The sequence below is a fragment of the Solanum stenotomum genome, chromosome 3, assembly GCF_019186545.1.
Source record: "Solanum stenotomum isolate F172 chromosome 3, ASM1918654v1, whole genome shotgun sequence".
NCBI classification, from domain to species: domain Eukaryota; kingdom Viridiplantae; phylum Streptophyta; class Magnoliopsida; order Solanales; family Solanaceae; genus Solanum; species Solanum stenotomum.
Genome location: NC_064284.1, coordinates 2,239,539 through 2,259,411, shown reverse-complemented (window position 1 = coordinate 2,259,411; position 19,873 = coordinate 2,239,539). Strand labels below are relative to the sequence as shown.

At 32.2% G+C, this 19,873-nt stretch overlaps 3 protein-coding genes across 3 annotated transcripts; all 3 read right to left on the bottom strand.

The window, feature by feature from the left end:
* Positions 1–278: 278 nt before the first annotated feature.
* On the bottom strand, positions 279–1,639 carry LOC125859811 (uncharacterized). The gene is made up of 3 exons (XM_049539641.1): positions 1,464–1,639; positions 1,318–1,380; positions 279–667 (listed from the first exon to the last, which is right to left on the bottom strand). The coding sequence occupies exons 1-3, from the start codon at positions 1,533–1,535 to the stop codon at positions 464–466; spliced, it is 339 nt and encodes a 112-aa protein (XP_049395598.1). The 5' UTR covers positions 1,536–1,639; the 3' UTR covers positions 279–463.
* Positions 1,640–10,713: 9,074 nt separating this feature from the next.
* LOC125860404 (GATA transcription factor 12-like) lies at positions 10,714–12,315 on the bottom strand. The gene is made up of 2 exons (XM_049540356.1): positions 11,819–12,315; positions 10,714–11,617 (listed from the first exon to the last, which is right to left on the bottom strand). The coding sequence occupies exons 1-2, from the start codon at positions 12,125–12,127 to the stop codon at positions 10,877–10,879; spliced, it is 1,050 nt and encodes a 349-aa protein (XP_049396313.1). The 5' UTR covers positions 12,128–12,315; the 3' UTR covers positions 10,714–10,876.
* Positions 12,316–16,595: 4,280 nt separating this feature from the next.
* Positions 16,596–19,528, bottom strand: LOC125860550 (protein transport protein SEC13 homolog B-like). The gene is made up of 2 exons (XM_049540534.1): positions 19,436–19,528; positions 16,596–17,620 (listed from the first exon to the last, which is right to left on the bottom strand). The coding sequence occupies exon 2, from the start codon at positions 17,568–17,570 to the stop codon at positions 16,665–16,667; it is 906 nt and encodes a 301-aa protein (XP_049396491.1). The 5' UTR covers positions 17,571–17,620; positions 19,436–19,528; the 3' UTR covers positions 16,596–16,664.
* Positions 19,529–19,873: the final 345 nt, after the last annotated feature.

Genomic DNA, 19,873 nt, shown 5'->3' with positions numbered 1-19,873 from the left:
TTCTATTTTTTTTAGTAACTAATAACACTCGTTTTTTCAAAAAAAAAAAATGAAATTCTAAAGCAATGGTGCACCCGTTTTCTTGAAATCCTGAATTCGCCTCTGACTGGAAGTCTGCAATTGGGGCAATGGAAACTATATATCTAACTCAGAAGAAAATTCACGATTTGAAATACTACACCGACCCCTTTACACTTGAATGCCGATGAATCATATAACGTTACACTACCATCAGAGATATAGTGGGACGAAGAAATGTCATATTCGAGCCGTTGAAATGAAAAAAAAAATCCTAATAGTAGCGCTTTCTATTTCATTAGATGTCTTAAGCGGTTACACAATGTAAATCTGAATTAGTTAGACTCCAAAACAAATAAAATAAAATTATAGAGGTAAATAACTAAACAAGGAGAAGATGATCTGCTGCATCTGTTTATTTGGATATGATGGAGGAAATTAGAAATCAAAAGGGAGCAGAGAGTGGTTCCTTGAACTTAGATTGGTCAGGCGAGTCGTCAGTTATCGCCGACGGGTACGCGCATTGACAGGATGCCTCGATCATCACGTTTGTTTTCACTGCTTTCCCAATGCAATCTTCTTCTACAACTGATTCTGCTTCCTCAATTACCACTAAAGCTTCCTTTATTTGAACAACTGCCTTTCCTCCCTATATATAAATGGTACCATTTACATTTTCAGATCATGTGGTCACACATTCAAAGAAAAAAAGAAAAATCACTCACTATGTATAACTTTAATTAACACTACTACTACTTTATACATATATAACTTGAGTTGAGTCAATGGCTGGCTCCTCATATATACATGATCAATCTTTCGCTCATGAGCTAGATTCTTAAATTGGGTTATGCTTGAGGTCTTATAAGAGTTAGACTTTTGACTATTCTTGGCTCAACCAATGTTGAGTATGCCTGCTATTAAGAGGCGGAGCCAAAATTTGAAATTTATTGATCTAAACTAAATAATGTCTACATGATTAATGAATTTCTCAAGACAAATATAATATTTGGTCTAAAGTTACTAGGTTCAGTCGAAGTCATATAAGCTCGCTTTGCCCCCTCTAGGCTGGCCTAGCGTGGAGCTTTGGTTGAGTAAATAATAAACATTATTGAGTTTCACATCTCAGGACATTATCATAGGGTTTCACCTGATTTTTGAAATTCCATAACCGTAACTATTTTTCAAAGGCAGAACTAAAAAGTGGTGAAGTAATTGTTATGATCCCTACTAATTTTAAGGATGAATTTTCACTGTCTAAATCAGCATATTAAATAAATGTGATAGTTGCATATATACCTCTAGAAATAGATTTGATGCTTCGTCTGATTGTGTATTTTGTACTATGTCAACAGCAACTTCCTGCATCATTATCATTATCATAAAATAAATAAATGATAAGTAGTAAAATCAACAAATTTAGAAGTTTGTGGTAGAAGCATTACTCGGGCAAGGTTGAGTTGGCCTTGGCTCAATGTCCTAGGCTCCATCTCAATGGAACAGCAAAAGTTAGCCATGAAGAATAAATGGATAAAAACTCAACAACGGCATGCAAAGGTAATACTAGTAATAGGCCACTGCCCATCACAAAATAATTACTACTTAAGATGAACATGTTCTTGTGACTCATAAATAGTACTATTATCATATGCTATATTGCTTAGGGAGTTCACGGAGTCTTTTTATTGGTGAAACTTGAGGTGGAGAATTGAGGCAAAAAGTCTTGTAATGCATTTACATCTCGTGAGGATGAACTGGATATTGAAAATGAGATGAAGGACTTGCTTGAAGAACAAGGCCTTCACGAGTTCAATGTCATCTCCTTTTAATTGGTTAGTTGAGGAGTAAATATATACATTGGGAAAAAAATAATTACCCTTTGATATACTTGGGTCTTTCGAAAACAGATCACACTTGTAAAATTTCAGTGAGTATGTTGTTGTTGTTGTTTCGTAAAACGAATTATCACATATACAGTAAAACCTCACTAAATTAATACTCGATAAATTAATATTCTCTCTAAGATAATATTTTCATCTGATCCCGACTTGAGCCAGTGGAAAAAATTACTCATTTCGATAAGATAATATATTTTCAGAAGACTCCTATATAAATATATATATGGTCCCATTAATATTAAAAATTAAAAATTCTATAGAAGCACAAATATATTTAAGACAATTTAATGAAATATGATTCAATTGTATTTTGTTTCTTGTTAAAATTTAAATTAGTTGAAGCTTATCTTTAACTTTTCTAATTGCATCCAAAAGTTTCGGTGTTGTCTTTTTTGAACTTTACCATAAAATTGTGATGAGTTCTAGATGGAATAAGTGTTTCCTTATGCATATCCGGTTCAATAGGTATTGTATCACCTTCAACTTCATCATCAATATTGTTTTTTTCCTATGGTATCCACAATTTCTTTTAAGTTCTGGACCTCTGAACATGTATCATTTTTACATAGGTAATCCAACATATTTTTATGTCCATTTTATTACGGTAATTGAGATCATTAATCATAACCTCAAGTTTATGAATGATGTCTTTCACAAGTAGGCTCATTCAACTTCTCTGAGATTTCATCCCACAAATAAATTTTGCAATGCCGAAAATAATTTGCTATTGTCTCTTGCTGAATATTTATTGTCCAAATCAGGATTGAAAAATTGATGCATTCAAAACATTAATCTTTCCTGGATCAATTTGTCATCCAAATCGAGATTGCAACATTGATAGCATCCAAAACATAATTCATTGTACTTTATGTATATCAAGTTTATTTTTTATGTGAATTTCATAAATATGATACACAAATTAGTAAGATACAATAATTTTGATATAATCAAAATTAATCTTCATTGAATCTCAAAACACTCTTTAAATTAATAAATATTAATTTATCGATTAAATAATACCTCTATAAAATAATAATATTTCATGGTTCTACTTATATTAATTTAGTGAGGTTTTATTGTATATGTAAACACTTAAATATTCGAAAAAGAGATGCTTTTCTTGGATTATGTAACAATTGACTAGTTAGGTTTTATGACCTATTTATTGACTTGACATGCCGGTTGAACTCGAAACGACTATAACTTGGCACTAAAATAGTATAACTCGGATGATTACATGCAATTCAAATCCATAATTAAGTATTCGAACTTCTATCCTATGTATTGAAGTTTCAATGTGCTAGGGTTTTTCGTATTTTAGCTAGGGTGTATTTTGATCCAAATTTTATTTTCATATTTAATGTGACTATTTTTCAATTACATTTCAAATAAGACTAAAGTTTGGTCTCACGGTTTCTCCTGAATCAGGTTTGATGGGCTACAGAGAATATTGGGCCTCTTACATTTCGAGCCCATGGCCCACACTATAATTCTCTAGTTTGCATATCAATTTTGAGATTTTTCATTGGAGTGAAAATTCACTCGGCAAGTATCGTTTAATTGGTAGGATAAGAAATAATAATTTTGAAATAAAATATAAGATTCATTTGTCTCACGTTTGATTATTAGTATTAGTAAGCCTATGGATAAATGTTATACTAAAATTAGAATACAAAAACATGTATTTATCATCCACTTTAAAACCAAGCAATTCAGTTCGATTGTACATCAATAGGAGGTGTGGTTCCCTTGGGCCTGCCCTTAATGTAGCAGAAGCTTCGGTTGAATACATTCGATAATCTGACGCACAAAGCACCACGGAAATAGAAGGAAAAAAATTAACTTAATTAGTTTAATTTGATTAAGCCATTAACTAAGCAAACTTATATACTGGATTAAACTATCACAATTTTAATTTACATTAACGGGACCACTTTTATATAATTACTACTAATTATTAATAGCTATATCAACTCTCTAATCCATGTAGTCTTTTCTGCACATGCAAGCAATTTTCAGAAGCATGTGCCCTATCTTTTTTTATTTTTAGCTGTAAAATTGGATTTTCCACCTAATTTCTTTGGCTTGTTTCCATTTGGTAAGCCTGAAATTTATTCAACTAATCTTCAACTTAGAGAACCTAATCACTATTAGCTTATTAATCACTAATATAATATGTCCATACACGTGATTGTAGTGTGACAGACTGGACCAGTCTATAGTCCCAATTTAGGTAAGTATTTTTTTTTCTAATTAATTTAATTTCACATCCTGCAACTTGGAAGTTAGTCAAAATTATATATTAATCTTGCAACAAAAAAAAATAGGATCACCAGATGAAATTGCCTTTAAATGATGATCAAGAGATGCAGTCCATATGTAGTTATGGCCAAAGTGACAATATTCTTAACTACGTTTATTGCCAAAAACAAAAATCTAAATGAAAAAAAAAAATTATGGCCAAAACAAAAATTTACTCTTGCTCAATGTACACATGTCTTTCACATTTATCACGTAATCATGTTTAACTGATCATAATATATAAACACTCAGTGTCGATAAGTATCATGAAAGCTCTTTATAACCATTTAGCTCAAATGAATTGCTTCTTACTCAAGGCTTTAAATATACAAATGAAATTATTGTACCTATATATCTATGCCACTTTTTAGTTAATTTAATATGGTGCACAAATAATCAACTATAACATGATTAGTTCTGCTGATTTTAAGGGTGCATGGCCTTTCCATTTTTAATTTGGAGGATTTTCAATATATCGAGCATAAGCGTATACAATTAATATAAATTCAACCGATTCAATCAAACTTAGTATTATTTTGTTACTCGAAATGTACTCCATATGGTTAATCAAAACTATATACAGTTAATTGTAAGAATTTTAATTTTAATTTTTTTTAAGTTCTGAGTACAGAAATTGTGATATGTTCCTTCAACGCGTGTCTGGTCAAATTTATTAAGATTTTTGGTTAGAATATTATAATAGTAAATGATTCTGTATTTGATTTTGTAAAAATAATTAAGCTTGTCTACAGACTTGATGTTATAAATTATAATAATGTGTAGTTAAACAGGTCATGTGACTCCCATCTTTCTTAATTATTTGGTCCTATCTTCTCTATGTATAACACTTACCATAACAATATTAATATATTCCGTATAATCCACAATTAAGATTTATTCTATATTGTATAAGTAGAGAGGTAATTGTTAATAGAGTTCGACTCAAATAAAATAATGTACCAAAATCAAGTATGGAATGAAAATATCGGGCTAAAAATATCTTGCCAAAAATAAATGAGAATAGAATGCTGAAACTACTTCTCATTATTTATTTTGTGGGTTATTTTTGGTTGTTGTTTTTTTCCTTAGATGAATCCTTTCATATGGACATGTTTAATTTGATCATTATGGTTTATTCACTGCTCCTTTTTTTAATTGGTTAGACTGGTTGGAGCAATATCAACATATCACTCATTACATGAAAGAAGATTTCCCACCAAACTTTTGCAATGAAGAAAGCAATTTAGCAATGGCAATTATATATATCAGCTTTTAATTATTTGGCATGAACACAGCTTATAGTTTACCACTAATTCACCTTCTTAATGACGTGTAGCTATTAAGTTTCCACCAAATTAATGATTTTGATTTGACTCCAGCTTGCTCTCTCATCCTTTTCTCCACTACTTTTTTTTTTTTGAAAAAAAAAACGCGATTAATTATATTATCATGTCAGTTTATTTGCAGTAAATAATTTATTTTATTTTCAAGATTATAAGTTTACTTTTTATAAGAGTTACTAATAGATTTATTTTGGGCGACTTGATACCACGATCTGATGATCTAAAATACATAAAACTAAAATCTTGAATTTTAGCTTAATCAATATTATTAAAAAAAATAATTACTATATATTATCATATATATAAGTAAAATACTTAACTCTATATGCAAATTAACTTACTAAAAAATATGTGGAAGGTTTTATATTTGGAAGAAATTAAATTAATTAATAATATTTGTGATATGTAAATATCGTAAAGAGTCAATGTCACAAAAGAGGTATAGGGAGACAAGAATAATTGAAACGTATTACCAAATAACATGGAAAGATCCCTAGAGACGACATGAACACCTTTGGATATATTATCCATACACTACATTTCACTTATTTCCATGTGCTTCTTCTTTCCTCCTCCACATGCATGTCTACCNCCCCCCCCCCCCCCCCTCCCTCCCAAAAAATATAATTCTATCTTATACTTACGAGATATATACTGCATAATTAAAAGAATTCTTTACGTGCATTTTATTATGTTGTAACAAGAATTCTTTATACGTGTATTTTAATATGTCATGGGAAGATTTCTTTACGTGTATTTCAATATGTTATAGCAAGTAATTTGTTTAAATTATTAGTATATAAAAGTTTAATTTATTCATATTTGAAAGTAGAAGATCCAATATATATATATGATGAGTTACATTCAGATGAGTCACCCTTCGATGTGTGTAGCTAGCTCTGCCTCTGGATGAGTGTATCCCTAAGTATACAGTATTTTTGGTGGACATTTGTGTGTGTGTACATACATTGTACCTTCAAGTACTATTTATTTGTGTGGGTTCATATTACTTAGAGACCCATGCAGGAACAGTTGGATCCCATACTTGTCTCTTTCATTTCATTTTTATTGATCACAATCTAGTAGCTAGTATACATACATTATATTTGAAAGGAAGCGGGGAGGGGGGGNGGGGGGGGGAGGGGCTATTATTTTACTTTATTTAAGCACCGTACCAATAATATATAATAAATGGAATCATAGATAAAGATATATAAGAGAATTATATCTATTTTAATAATTTACTATATTTAGATGTCTCCATTCATTTGCTATACACGATTCAATGACCTTACAAATCACCTTTAAACATAAGAGAATTTCAAGGAAAAATACTTATGTCTATATTCTGTAAAGTTAGTCAAGATGCACGTAAGCACGGAAAACCCAGTATAATTATATGTTTTTAAAAAGTGGCATTTTTTGCTATCGTTTTCACCTAAAAGGAGTCAAATCGAAGAAGAATTGCACGATGCATGCATCTCCTAACCTACATTTTTGCACCATACGTATATTTTAATCCCTTTAAAGTTTTCTTACCTTCTATTTTATTTTACATATTTTAGTTTACTCTTCTTCTTTTTTTTCCCGCAAATTTACCACTAGACCGTGTCTAGTGACCTTTTATTAAACATAAAAAATATCAATAGGGTATTTTGGTTTACTCGACACAAATTTTAAAGTAATTTTTTTTTAATATAATCGTGTTAAATTGAAAAGGTGCATAATATACTGTAAACTTGACATGCCTTCAACTGCTTTTTGGAGAGTATCATGTATAATACCCCTCTATTTCATTTTATGGATACATTATCTTTTTTAAAATAAAATTTTCCAACAAGAATGTTTGCACATTTATTTTAAAAAAAAACATTAACTCAACTTTAAGATTCTTATTTGTCCTTAATGAGCTAATCTATAGCTGCATATGTTATAGGACAAATTACTTAACTACACTCCTTTACTTACCTTAATATCCATTTATCCCTACTTATTTCAAAAATCCCTTATTTACCTATGTATCCCGCTATGTGGAATGTATCAAACGCTATGTATCCCGTGCACAACGCTATGTATCCCGCTATGTGGAATGTATCCAACGCTACGTATCCCGTGCACAACGCTATGTATCCCGCTATGTGGAATGTATCCAACGCTATGTATCCCGTGCACAACGCTATGTCTTCCGCATGTATCCCGTGCACAACACTATGTATCACGCTATGTGGAATGTATCAAACCTAATGTATCCCGTGTACAACGCTATGTATCCCGCAAACGTTATTTTTAAGGGATTTTTGGTAAATAGAAAACTAGAAGGAATAGGATGTTATTTAGTACTTATAATATGTGGTTCCTATAATTTATACTATTTTATACATGTAAGACTTTCTTTAAATCATAAGTTTCTAAAATTTCCAATTTCTTTTTTCTAAAAAAACTTTGCTATATCCGATCTAACAACACTACATAAATTGTTATTAGGAGAGTCATAGGCAGATAACGAGTCATCAAAGTTTGGATCGCATATATGTAAGATCAAAATCATATATATACGGGTCTGAAAAATATCTTAACTTTAGTCGAATTTGTTGTTGCGATATTAAACTTTCATAAGGACCTATTACTTCCCTAGACTATTTAATACCGTATTTTTTATCCCCTGAACTATTTAATAGTTATTTTAAAGGTATATATGTGCCCACGTGGACACATTACTATTTATAATTTTACATTATTTTTTATGTCCACGTGGGCAAATATATATGTTTAAAATACGGTATTAAATAGTTTAGGGAGGTAATAGGTCCTCATGAAAGTTTAGTATCACAACAGTAAATTCGACCAAAGTTGAGGTATTTTTCAGACTCTTATCACATATATATTTGAAATCTTCTGAATGAAATTTTGATTGTATCACTAAAATAGTTGGAGTAACCTTGGAGCAAATAATAGAGAGATTGGGTAAAAATAACGTAGTGGCCCCCTTCACAAGTGCAAAATGTCTAAGACAGGGTAGACAATTATATAGGGGCCAAACATTAGTGTGTAATTATTTTAATCCAATATAGTTCGTCCTTTGACCTAGGTTATCCCAAATACATAATTAGCGTAGTACTATAACTTTAATTTTATATAATATTAATCGATTTATTATTCTTTTAAAATTTTGCTACTGGTTATAATCAAATTGTTCCTCGTTCTTTTCCTACATTGATTCTCAACGCAATTCCATGCAGCTATACTTCGTACACTGCACGATATTCTTCTTCATCTTTATTTTTTTTCTCCCCATACTTAATTTCATAGGCCAATATATATAATATGGTCACTGAAATCTATGTTATATTTTGTTTATTCAATTCATTTAATAGTATTAGGGAAACTATGGGTCAATAATATATAGACATATTTGTACTTCTCTATATATAGAATTAAACAAAACAATGATATTTTTTATTATTATTTACTTTTTATCAAATTGACTCTATGGATTGGGTGATCTTTTCAATTATATTTTTGAACAATCATCTATGATCTATTCCTCCATGGGTTAGTTAGCTAGTTTTTTGAGTTAATTAAATTGGACTCATAATCATTTATTTAATTATCATTGAATTGAAGCTAGGCTCGTCACAACTCATTGTCGATTTAGGGGAGTACTGAACAAAGACTTTTCTCATATAGGTTTCAGTAGGGGCGGATATAAGAAGGGTCCCCCCTTTCTTTGTCAAAAACTTAGTTATCTGTGTATGTAAACTCATTTTGCTTGTCGACTGGCTTATACTGGTTTTATGTACTAATTCAACATAAACCTTTTTTTTGCTCTTGCTATTGATAGCAGGCTTGTGTAAAGTGACAATTTTGTTGTCCGTCTTGATTCATTCTCTTTCTTATAGTCTGATGATTATGGTTTGTCATGGACATGAGAGTGTTAGAGTCCGACAATAACTCTCTATTTATATAGCTGTAAATAATTTTATTTCATGAAATAACTTTTGAAATCAAGTTAACTCCGTCCAAAGTCATTTCTTTATCAAAATGAAATATTGAGATTAGACTTTCTACCTTTTTTCTTTCTAGTACTATTTCTTTAAATTGGGACCTCTTGGTACACCCAATTATACTCATTTTTCTAGCAAGCTATCCATGTAGATACCCAATGAAAAGATACAATACCAACTTCGATTTATTTTTTTGTAACAACTGTAAAACCAACTTCTATTTTTGTTTTTACTATTTTCCAAAAAAAAGAAAAAAAAAAAGAGGTGGTAGCTTTTGAAAATAGTAATGGAAGCTGAGACAGGAAATTAATTAGTTGAGCCAGTGAGCCCTCCATGTGCAAATTTCTCACCTTTCAAGTTTTCAAGTTATGGCACAATGGCCCATGTCATTGACAAAGGCGCAATATGCACAATACAATTTGCTTCCATCGATCATTCCCCCACACCCACTTTCCATCTTATTAAATTTACACACTATTTTTTTTATCTCTTTACTCCATTTGTCAACAAACGAATAAAATCTAATTCCTTCAACCTGGTCCAAATTGATACTAGAATACACCAATATGTAGGGAAACTTATTCACCCTTCGGTCATCTAGTTTATCAATATGATTGAAGTATACACTATTTATATACTTCGAGTTGTATATATTCTGAAATAACAATTGGCACCTTTTAAATGCAAAATTATATATAATAAATGGGTTTTATTTAGCTTAATTGTGTATATTTTTAGTTATATTTTGACGTTTCTTAATACAAATTTTGTTTCCGCCATTACTTTCAACTCTCTTGCTTTTAGAAGGTACTAATTAGCACTTTTCTATAGACTCAAGTTCACTAACCAAACGATCCCTTAATTGATAGCATGATATAAATATTTTAGTTGAATTTGTAGTTTCCTTTCTTGTGACGTAAAGTATACTACTCTTATTTTTATGTTGGTGATATATGGAAGTTAAACGCATAACGATATAGTCATGAAATGATTTGGCAAATACAAACGAAACAAGATATAATTACCTAAAAATATTTGACTTAACAAGTCTTAAAATGAATCTATAAATTAATTAATACCAAAATTAAGAGAAACGTTACAAAATTCTAATTTCTATTTCGCATTTAATCTTCTTCTCTTTTATCTTGTCTAGGATTGCTAGGAACATTTTATTTTTTGCTCCTATCTCTTGATATCCTGATATTTTCAACTTTCTAAAACTAGATGGAATTAGGAAAATGGGATTGTTAATTCAAACTTTTTAAAACGAGAAAAGTGCAAAGTAGTTATCCCCTACACTAGGTGACTGATACTAGATGAGGTGCCTGAAATTTGGACCACAATTTTGGTGATGATGAAGCAGGAATTCATCACCACCATTTGATACACCGAAAATTGTGGGTTGACTAAGCAATTGATGCTGGTGGTGATGTGCTTGGTGTCTCTGGAGATCCTTTTGCCTCCGGAGTTCCAGAACTTTCCGATGAGAATTCGAGTGCCTCGCTGAGATAAAAGTCGGGCTAGACGCCGGTCGATACTCCGGCACAAGCCTACCTGACTTGTACCTAACTCCACATGCATTGCACAGAGTTTTTGGACCTAATGGCCCTGTGCGCCACTGTGGTGTCTTATCAGAAGCACAGTGCAGGCATTTCCGTCCCGGCGTTTCCACACTCTCTCGCTTCTTCGACGGCGCTTTGGTGGCTTTGGCCGTGGCGAAAGTAGTGTTGTTAGCAGATGGAGGCGAGATGTTGTTGCTCTCTGATGATGATGTGGCAGGGGATAAGAGCAGCTGGAGGCGTGAGGACCAGTCACAGGGAGCGGCGCGTGAGCGCTTGCTGCGAGCTTTGCCAGGAACAGAGGTGTCGGTGGGGAAGGCAGGTGGAGAGTTAGGTCCGGTGGAAAATGTGGTTGCGGAGGAGGAACTGTCGGTGGTGATGGTGGAGGAATTAATGTTTGCTACAGGGATGAACTGCAGGTTTTGAACGTCGTCACTTGAGAATGATTCCTCCACAAAATTTGAGAGCCATTCAAGCTCAGCCAAGTCATCAAACTGTTACAAACAAATAAACAAGTTAAATTCACTGAATTTCAACCAAATAGTATGAATTTGGACTCTATTTTTCAATACAATTGTAAAACTATACATGAATTGTTCACATTTTACACGTGTTTGATTTACAATTTCTAAGACAAAATTTGATTCCGAAATTGGCGGAAAAAATGAAACAAAACAATTTTCTCGTGTAATTACCGGAACGCAGAGTTCGCTGTTAGGGAAGGGAGCATCGGTGAAGCTGCGGCCGCTGAGGTTGCCGTTAAATTGTCCATCTCCACCAGAAACAGAGGAATTACAGCTGTCAACGACGGTAACGGTGGAAGAATCAGCAGAATTTCCTGTAATACTGTTGAAAAATGCGTCGGCCATAACTTCATCTTCCTTAGGGATAACCAAAAGATCATCCACAGAAAAATTGTTACAGTTATTATTGATGTTATTCGGAATTTGTTCGTCTCCGGCATGTGAGAAAAAGCCGCTGACGAATAAATCCGATGCTTCCATTGTTAGAAAAAAGAAGAAGAAGTTGCTGGTGTGTAGTGTAAGAATGGTGGAGTGTAAAACGCAAAGTAACGGTAGGTTTGAGACTAATTCTTTATATGGAGAATCGGAAGCTGAGAAAAAGGAAGAGAGAATGAAGGAATTGAGTGTGAAGAGGACAGACAAGTGCTCAAAAGCTGAAAGTAAGGGGTCCGGGTCAGAGGCCTTTTCATAAGTGTAATGAAGGTCTTTCTCGTAATTATACCTCACCATTTTTATTTTTATTTTAAAGCATCTTTTATTACCTCTCCCTTTTTTATAGCACAATTTAAAAATTGTGTAATAAAAAATACACATCACTTGATAAATCTGTAAAGTTGTTTCATTTTCCCCTTAACATGCTTGTATTTTAAGTACTACTACTACTACTTTTTATTATAGTGTAAAAATAAAATAAAATAAAATGAATTGCTAAGCAAATTTGAAAGTTTATATTATCACTAGATGTTTTAATAATGATTTCAAATTTTACTTTATCTTTGTGGTAAGTAAAGGATTACTTTAGACTTTTTTAGAGTTCGAAACTTTGTTTTAAAGGTCAAAAATTGAATGCTAAAGGTGCTAATTTAAATTGGATGTCACGGCTGTCATGTGCTGTTCGAATAATTTAAATGAAGAATCTGTATGTATTTATCTTCTTCTTTTTTAGTACAAGTAAAGTTAATTAGTACTTACTGTAATTAATTAATTAACAAAAAATAGTGAAGTGGATTAAAATCGATACAACCCCTTTACCCTTAAGAATCGATCCAGCAGGTTTTGTCGCCGTGAAGCTACTACCATTAGAGTCCAAGTTTACAGCCGGATTCCTCTGTTTTTTTCCTTTTTCTATGTATTATTATCTCTTATTATTACTAGTATTAACTTCGCCTTAATCCATCGGGAATTGCGCTTTGTCCCTTGTTTTTTTTTTTTAAATAAAAAATATTTATAATAATTAAAAAAAAAAGTTGAAGCTGTTTCCTGGGTACTGCTATTTTTTTAACTCCATTATTAGTACTTTGTTTACCTTGTTAACTCTCATGTTAATATATTCCTTAACCCACGTTTAAGCACGAACATTACAGCTCAAACTGGTTCAAATTGCTCAGTCATCATGATTATCCACGTTTCTGTATAGGATGTTTCATTTACATTTTGGATAAACACTTTCAATTTCACTTTAAATCACGATTTAATAGTTAAAAGCATGAACGAGTTATAATTACAGTGATAATTTAGAGAATTCATAAACGTTAAATTCTAAAAGTTGATGCGAGTTGAAAGAAGTGAAATTCTTAAAAGATGTATCAGTGACTTGGTGCAATTTCTGTAGCATAATCTCTTGCTTTTCTTCTTTTGTGTTCTTTTGGATGGGTGATGGAGATAATTTGTAATAAGAATTATTTATAGGGCGGGATAATATTACAAATCCCAAGGTGAAAACGCAGTTAAAAACAGATAAAGTTTGTTTACATTGACAACCAATCATTCGTCCTACTTTTCTACCAGCTTTCCTCTTTTACTTTTTTTTGTCTTTTATTTTCTTCAAGAGTATCCTCTTCTTCTACTGGTTGAATTCAGTAGCATTTAGTTTAGATTTTATATTTATTTTAAAATATTATAAGTACCTAAATTATTAATTTATAGTAGTTGTTTACCTCACTAAATAAAAAAAAATGTTAATTAGATTTTTTATATAGAAATTTTTGCAATTAAAATTTTTAAAAAGTATTATCGTTTATTTGTAAAATTCCCCAAAAAAAAATTAAGAGTAAATTAATAAAATAATCTTTTTATTTATGATTTCTTAATATGTGTGTAAAAGAAAAATAATCAATTAATACGGGATGAGATAGAGGGAGTCAGTGGCGGAGCCACCTTACAAGTAGTGGGGTCATCCGAACCCTCTTCGACGAAAAATTATATTATTTATACATGATTAAAAGAATTTTTTAAGTATATCTAGTAGATGTCGAACCCCTTTCGGCTACTTCGTGTGTCTATTTTTTCAGATTTTGAACCTCCTTATTGAAAATTTTGGCTCCGCCATTGAAGGGAGTAATTTATAAACTTCAATTTGAATGTCGATATTAATTGAATTTAAAGTATTTTTTTTAATCTCAATTTATATGATATAGTTTTATTGGGTACAAACTTTAATAAATATAAAAGGAATTTATAATGTTCTAAAATTAATATACTAATTGATGGAGCATAACATTATAAGTGTTATTTTTCAAGAGACAGACTAAAAAGAAAAATACAGAACAGGTGAAGTATAAATTAAGATGTGTGGGGGCATTGAGTGGGTTCGTGGGGTCCGACTAAGCACGTGACAAAGGATAGGGATATTGTCAGTTATCATGTGACTGACTTTTAAACTAAAGAAAATAGGCTACATGTTCAATTCTTCATTCAAAAGGCCAAGGCACAATTGCTCTTTTATAGTTTAAGTTAACAATATGAAATTAGAAATATTGACTCAAACAAATTAAGATTCATATCATATAAGTTTTATAAAGAAAAAACATATTCTTTTAAATTCAAGTCATATCAATATTACACCAATAGAAAAATAAAAGTGAAAACTATTAATAATAATTGTAATTATTAAAAATTGAGTCAGAATTTGAAGTTTATGAATTTAAAATTTCAGTCTTTTAAAGTTGCTTCTTATAATAAATAATAATTTTTATATATTTAATAACTTCTTCACACTCTTTTGGGTGCGATCTTTCTCGAACCTTGCCAACAAGGAATGCCTTATGAACCGACTACCCTTTACAATTACTGAAACAAAGTTATTAGAGTTTGACTGAATCCGTAACGGAAAAGATAGCTTCGCTCCTGCTAACCAACTATAAATGCCTCTCCTATGAATATTTTCTTTCTAAATAAATTCAAAATTCTTTTTCAAGTCTTTTAAGCAATTTTCTGGCATGTAATTTTAGGTATATCTAGTCCCTTTTTAATACCTTCAACAGCAATATTTTCACACTAACGAAGTAATAAAATTATAAATCGAACATGACGTGTTTAAATTATCTCGAACGAACCTTCTTTTGTTGTAATACTTACACCTTTAATTTAGTATATTCAAACATAAACTTTGCTTAAATGTATAGCTGGATATTTGATAGAAAACCCATTGTTTGTGGTCTTATTGCCTTAGGTTTCTCACGAACTCTTTTAACTAATAAGTGTCTTTTTTTCTTTGATGCTTCTCACACGTGCGTTAACAGTGCTAACATGGTTGCACGTGTAAGGTCATCACGTGGTTGCTTAACAATGCACGTGCCTTCTCCTTGACAATTGGCTTTAAGATTGTCTTTGGTGTTCATTAATCTATTACTACAATGCTTCCTCAATTATTGCTTCTTCATGTTATTATATGCCCTTTCCTTTTTTGTTTGCTTTGGAATTTAAAATAATTATGAGTTTTTCAAAGAAATAAATTGAGAGATCATTGCTTAAGTAAATTAATCATTTACAAGTAGGGAAAATTATAGTCAAATATAATTTCACTATTTAGTTTATAAAATATGTACACTGTGTTGAAGTAATATTTACTTTAAACTAAATATCATATAATATATATATATATAGTCATATTTCGACCATGTTGGTAAACTAGTTTGCCAAAGGTACATTTACTGAAGTTTCCTTTTACAAGTAATATAGATCTAGATTCCTGCTTAACTATACTTGTAACATTATAGTGGCCTTAAGGCGAAATGTTCCAAGTAACAATATTTCCACTTGTTTAGGCCACATATAATCAGCCCAAGAATGCTCAACAAACATTTGAGACATGGAATTACTTGTATTGGGCCTACTGGTCCATTGATTTGTAGTAAATTGTAGTCCATTAGGAAAAGACATGGGCAAGCAGTTCTCAATTAAGCATACAACGTGCAATGGGTAAACCATTATTTTAAAACTATTCAACGTTTAGCTTGTTTAAGTGTAAAAATAAAATTGAACCAAACTCACCAATAACCAAAACACGGAAGTACTCCGAAAGTTTTAATTAAAATGTTAGATGTGCATATCATGTTTAAACTTACGTGACTTCTATGCTGGTCTTACACATTTTGGTGCGTCTCACATTAAAGTTTTATTGTTCTTAAATCCTACTGCTGATAGCCTAGAGGTCGTTGGGTTAGTAGGATGAGACAAACAAGGATATTCCGTGGGATTATTTTATCCCGCCTTTTATCTGAGATAAAAAGTACTCTAGGACTAAATAATACCTACCTTTATCATACACGTCCAACGGGATATCACAGGATTAATATCCTTAAATTGTATATCAAAGATGCTTTGACAACATAGAAACGTCAAACTAGTTGACGAAACAGTTGTTCATACATATATGTTCTTCCGTCAAACACCACATCGATCGTTGTGTTATATAGCACATTGATATGATGAAGCAAAATCTATATTTGCAAAATAGCTATAGTTTTGTTAATATGATGTAACATTCTGGACTCAAGGGCTATAAAAGTGTCGAACTTTATGTATCTACTGTTGTCACTGGTTGCCATTCACCATCTACTGCTTCGTTCCACAATGTCACATTGTTATTCCCATCAGCCACAGCCAATATGTTTCCTGTTAGTGACCATGAAACTCTCCAAACGGGGGCACCAAAATCCTTTAACACTTTACCAACCCATTGATCACCTTCTTTACCAACTGTCCATATAATCACTCTTCCATCTTCAGAAGCACTCGCGATAGTTGACTTTGGTAGCCCCAAGTTAGGGGCCCAAGCAACATCCCTCACCCAATCAGTGTGCATTTGAAGAACTGGGAAGCAATCCAACTTCCAAGTTCCATCAAACAGCTTCCACACTTTAACTGTATTGTCACAGCCACCAGATGCAAGCTTCGGCACGGGATTAAGCAGATCAGAGCCTACAAGAGAGCCAGGAGCTGTTGATGGCGCCCACGAAACAGATGTAACACCTACTGGATGAGCCTGATCAATCCGTGATGTCTCCCAAACATCTTCTGATCTTGCTGTGAAAATGGAAATGTTCCCATCAGAAGATCCACAAGCCAAACAGAGGCCAAATTCATGAGGAGCCCAAGCTATTGCATTGACTGAAGCTTTATGGTCATCGAAAACACGTGCTAAGCTCCACTCATTTTGAGTACCTTCCTTCCAGATAATTACCTTTCCATCAGAAGAACAAGAAGCAAGGAGGGAACCAAACTTAGGGTGAGCCCAAGCTACTTGCCACACTGGTCCTTGGTGGCCACTTATAGTAGCCAGTAGCTGCGAAGACGAATTGCTGACCCCTGTTATCTTAATGGTGCAGTCTGAAGAAGCTGTTGCCAGACGCTTACCATAATAATCCATTGCCACATCATGGACAGTGTCAGTATGCCCACTTTCAATCTTCTGTGAAGGCATTTTTTTTCTCTCTACTGGATGTTTCAAATCTTCTCTCTCTGACAAAAATCCTGAAAGATATCCAAACATAGCTAGTTGATTATGAATTCAAACAGAAGATGGAAGAAAAAATAATTCTGAGAACTAGGTGTGTTCAATTTCATCTTGCAAAACAAACTACATCACGAGATGACATCCTACTAATGAAATAATTGAAGGCACAAAAAAAAAGAACAAATGGCATAAATTAGAATCACTTAAGTTTCATGAAATACAGTATGATATAATATTCCAAGCTTTAGTAAATAAATTATAAACAGATCTAACAGTGACATCCATCAAAGAAAAAACATTTTAGAAGACATGCTGCAAATGGACATCCGACTGTGTCAACCAAAAAAATGTGAGACGACATAGACAGGATGGAGATGTCAAAACTTGGTGATAAAGTTAAATGCAATGGATAGATTCACCTATTTATGCTAAAGTTCGAATTGCCTAACCAATACTGAAGAATCAGAGAAGAAACTCTTGCTGAAATAGTTTCACATTCATGATTTGGTAATTTTAGGTTGCCAGCAGCTCCTTTGATCCTATTTAATGATGCAGATTCAGATTAATTGCATCGTCTTTATATTAAACAAATCAACAAACAACGTTCTTGCACTGTTCAGACTTCTTAAGAATTCAAAAAGAACAGTGTCAATTGTTTGAACTTTTTCGCTATGCTATCTGTGTAAGGAAAAAGAACACTAAGAAACAGGATAGATGCTACAGAAAGTGTGATGTATCATTCAAAAGAGATAAGAAGCTGAAGCCTGATCTCATTCACTCTAGTAAAGATGACAAGAGTTGTGTTCCAAAATCAGCTAACTGCTTTATAACTTTCTTAGACATGGAAAAACAAGACCAAATTATACAAACACCTCATTGCTAGTTCAACAGCAACAATAACATACCCCGTGTCATCCCACAAGTGGGGTCTGGGGAGGGTGGCGTGTACACAGTCTTTTACCCCTACCTTGTGAAGATAGAGAGTCTCTTTCCAATAGACCATTGGCACATTGCTAATTCATATATCAGATTTTTGAACAAAAAAATCATTAACATTACCAAAGTTACCCTCACATTTCGAGGAACATTCATACGTGAAACTAAGGAAATGTTACCCTTACATTTCAAGAATAATTCATACGTGAAACTAATTTGTCAAGTAAAACTATCTCACACTACTGGGGACAGAAAGAGATATTGATCTTAGCATCTCACTAACATATATTTCCACAAATTTCTTCTCACTTTCTTCTCTTTAATTAACACAATAATTTTGATTCTGTTGATCCTACAGTAAGTTTTAAAACAAGAACAATTTCATACGTCCTTATTTAAACATTTAGCATTTGTTTATCACTTAAACTGAACTATAAACTTGTGTAATGCAAGCATTGTGATCTTCACAGATCAAATAATTCCCCTTCTAATTTTCGAAGGACAATTTGACCTAATTTCTTCTTTATCTTATAATTAAGACAATTTTGGAATAAATAGGCATTTTATATGTTATAAAATTTTCTTCCGAAAATGGCGAGAAAATTTTAGTCAAATACTTTTCTTATGCGACTCCTGCGGAAGCAAAATAAAACTAAAATTGTGATTGATTTTTCTAAAATTGAACAGAAAAGTTACATAAACAAACAAACACTAATCGAAGCGAATTGTAAATTTAAGAACAACAGCAACTGCACCTTCAAACAGGGTTTATTCTACTGTTCCTTTTCGATAACACAATTTTTATGCGAGTAAAAACAGCAAACAATAAAGAATTAATCAATTGATATATATATATATACATATATAAAAGGATCACTGTAAGGACGATAACTTACGCCGTAAATTCGCCGGTGATGGCGAAGAGTCACCGGAGAAAGAGATGAATCAATTCTAAGTCAACTTGACGGATCAAAAACACTGCAGGCCCAGTAAATCCGAAAGTGGGTCTTCTTCACAATATATTTATTTGCTGGGACCTACTGGTGACGCAATATTGACTAATAAAAACATGACGCGTCATCAAGGGCCCCACTAAACTTGTCCACCGTGTCAAACGTGGCGAAACGACTCCAGCTCTGGCCTTTTGACTTCCTTTCAATTCTTTTTGCCCATAAATTGAACAAAAAATATGAACTTTTAAAATAAAATGGATTTTAAGAAAAAGGGAAAGCCATATAAATAAACAAACATTCCTAATATAACGATTAAATTTCATGTTACTTTAAAATAGTTACTTCAAATAATTACATAATCACACACTATTTCATATAAAA

Coding starts and splice junctions, on each gene's coding strand:
- LOC125859811 (XM_049539641.1), bottom strand. CDS start 1,535: ATGGCTAACTTTTGCTGTTCCATTGAGATGGAGCCTAGGACATTGAGC. Junction 1,381..1,463: donor GCCAACTCAACCTTGCCCGA/GTAATGCTTCTA, acceptor ATAATGATGCAG/GAAGTTGCTGTTGACATAGT. Junction 668..1,317: donor CATCAAATCTATTTCTAGAG/GTATATATGCAA, acceptor ATTTATATATAG/GGAGGAAAGGCAGTTGTTCA.
- LOC125860404 (XM_049540356.1), bottom strand. CDS start 12,127: ATGGAAGCATCGGATTTATTCGTCAGCGGCTTTTTCTCACATGCCGGA. Junction 11,618..11,818: donor ACAGCGAACTCTGCGTTCCG/GTAATTACACGA, acceptor TGTTTGTAACAG/TTTGATGACTTGGCTGAGCT.
- LOC125860550 (XM_049540534.1), bottom strand. CDS start 17,570: ATGCCTTCACAGAAGATTGAAAGTGGGCATACTGACACTGTCCATGAT.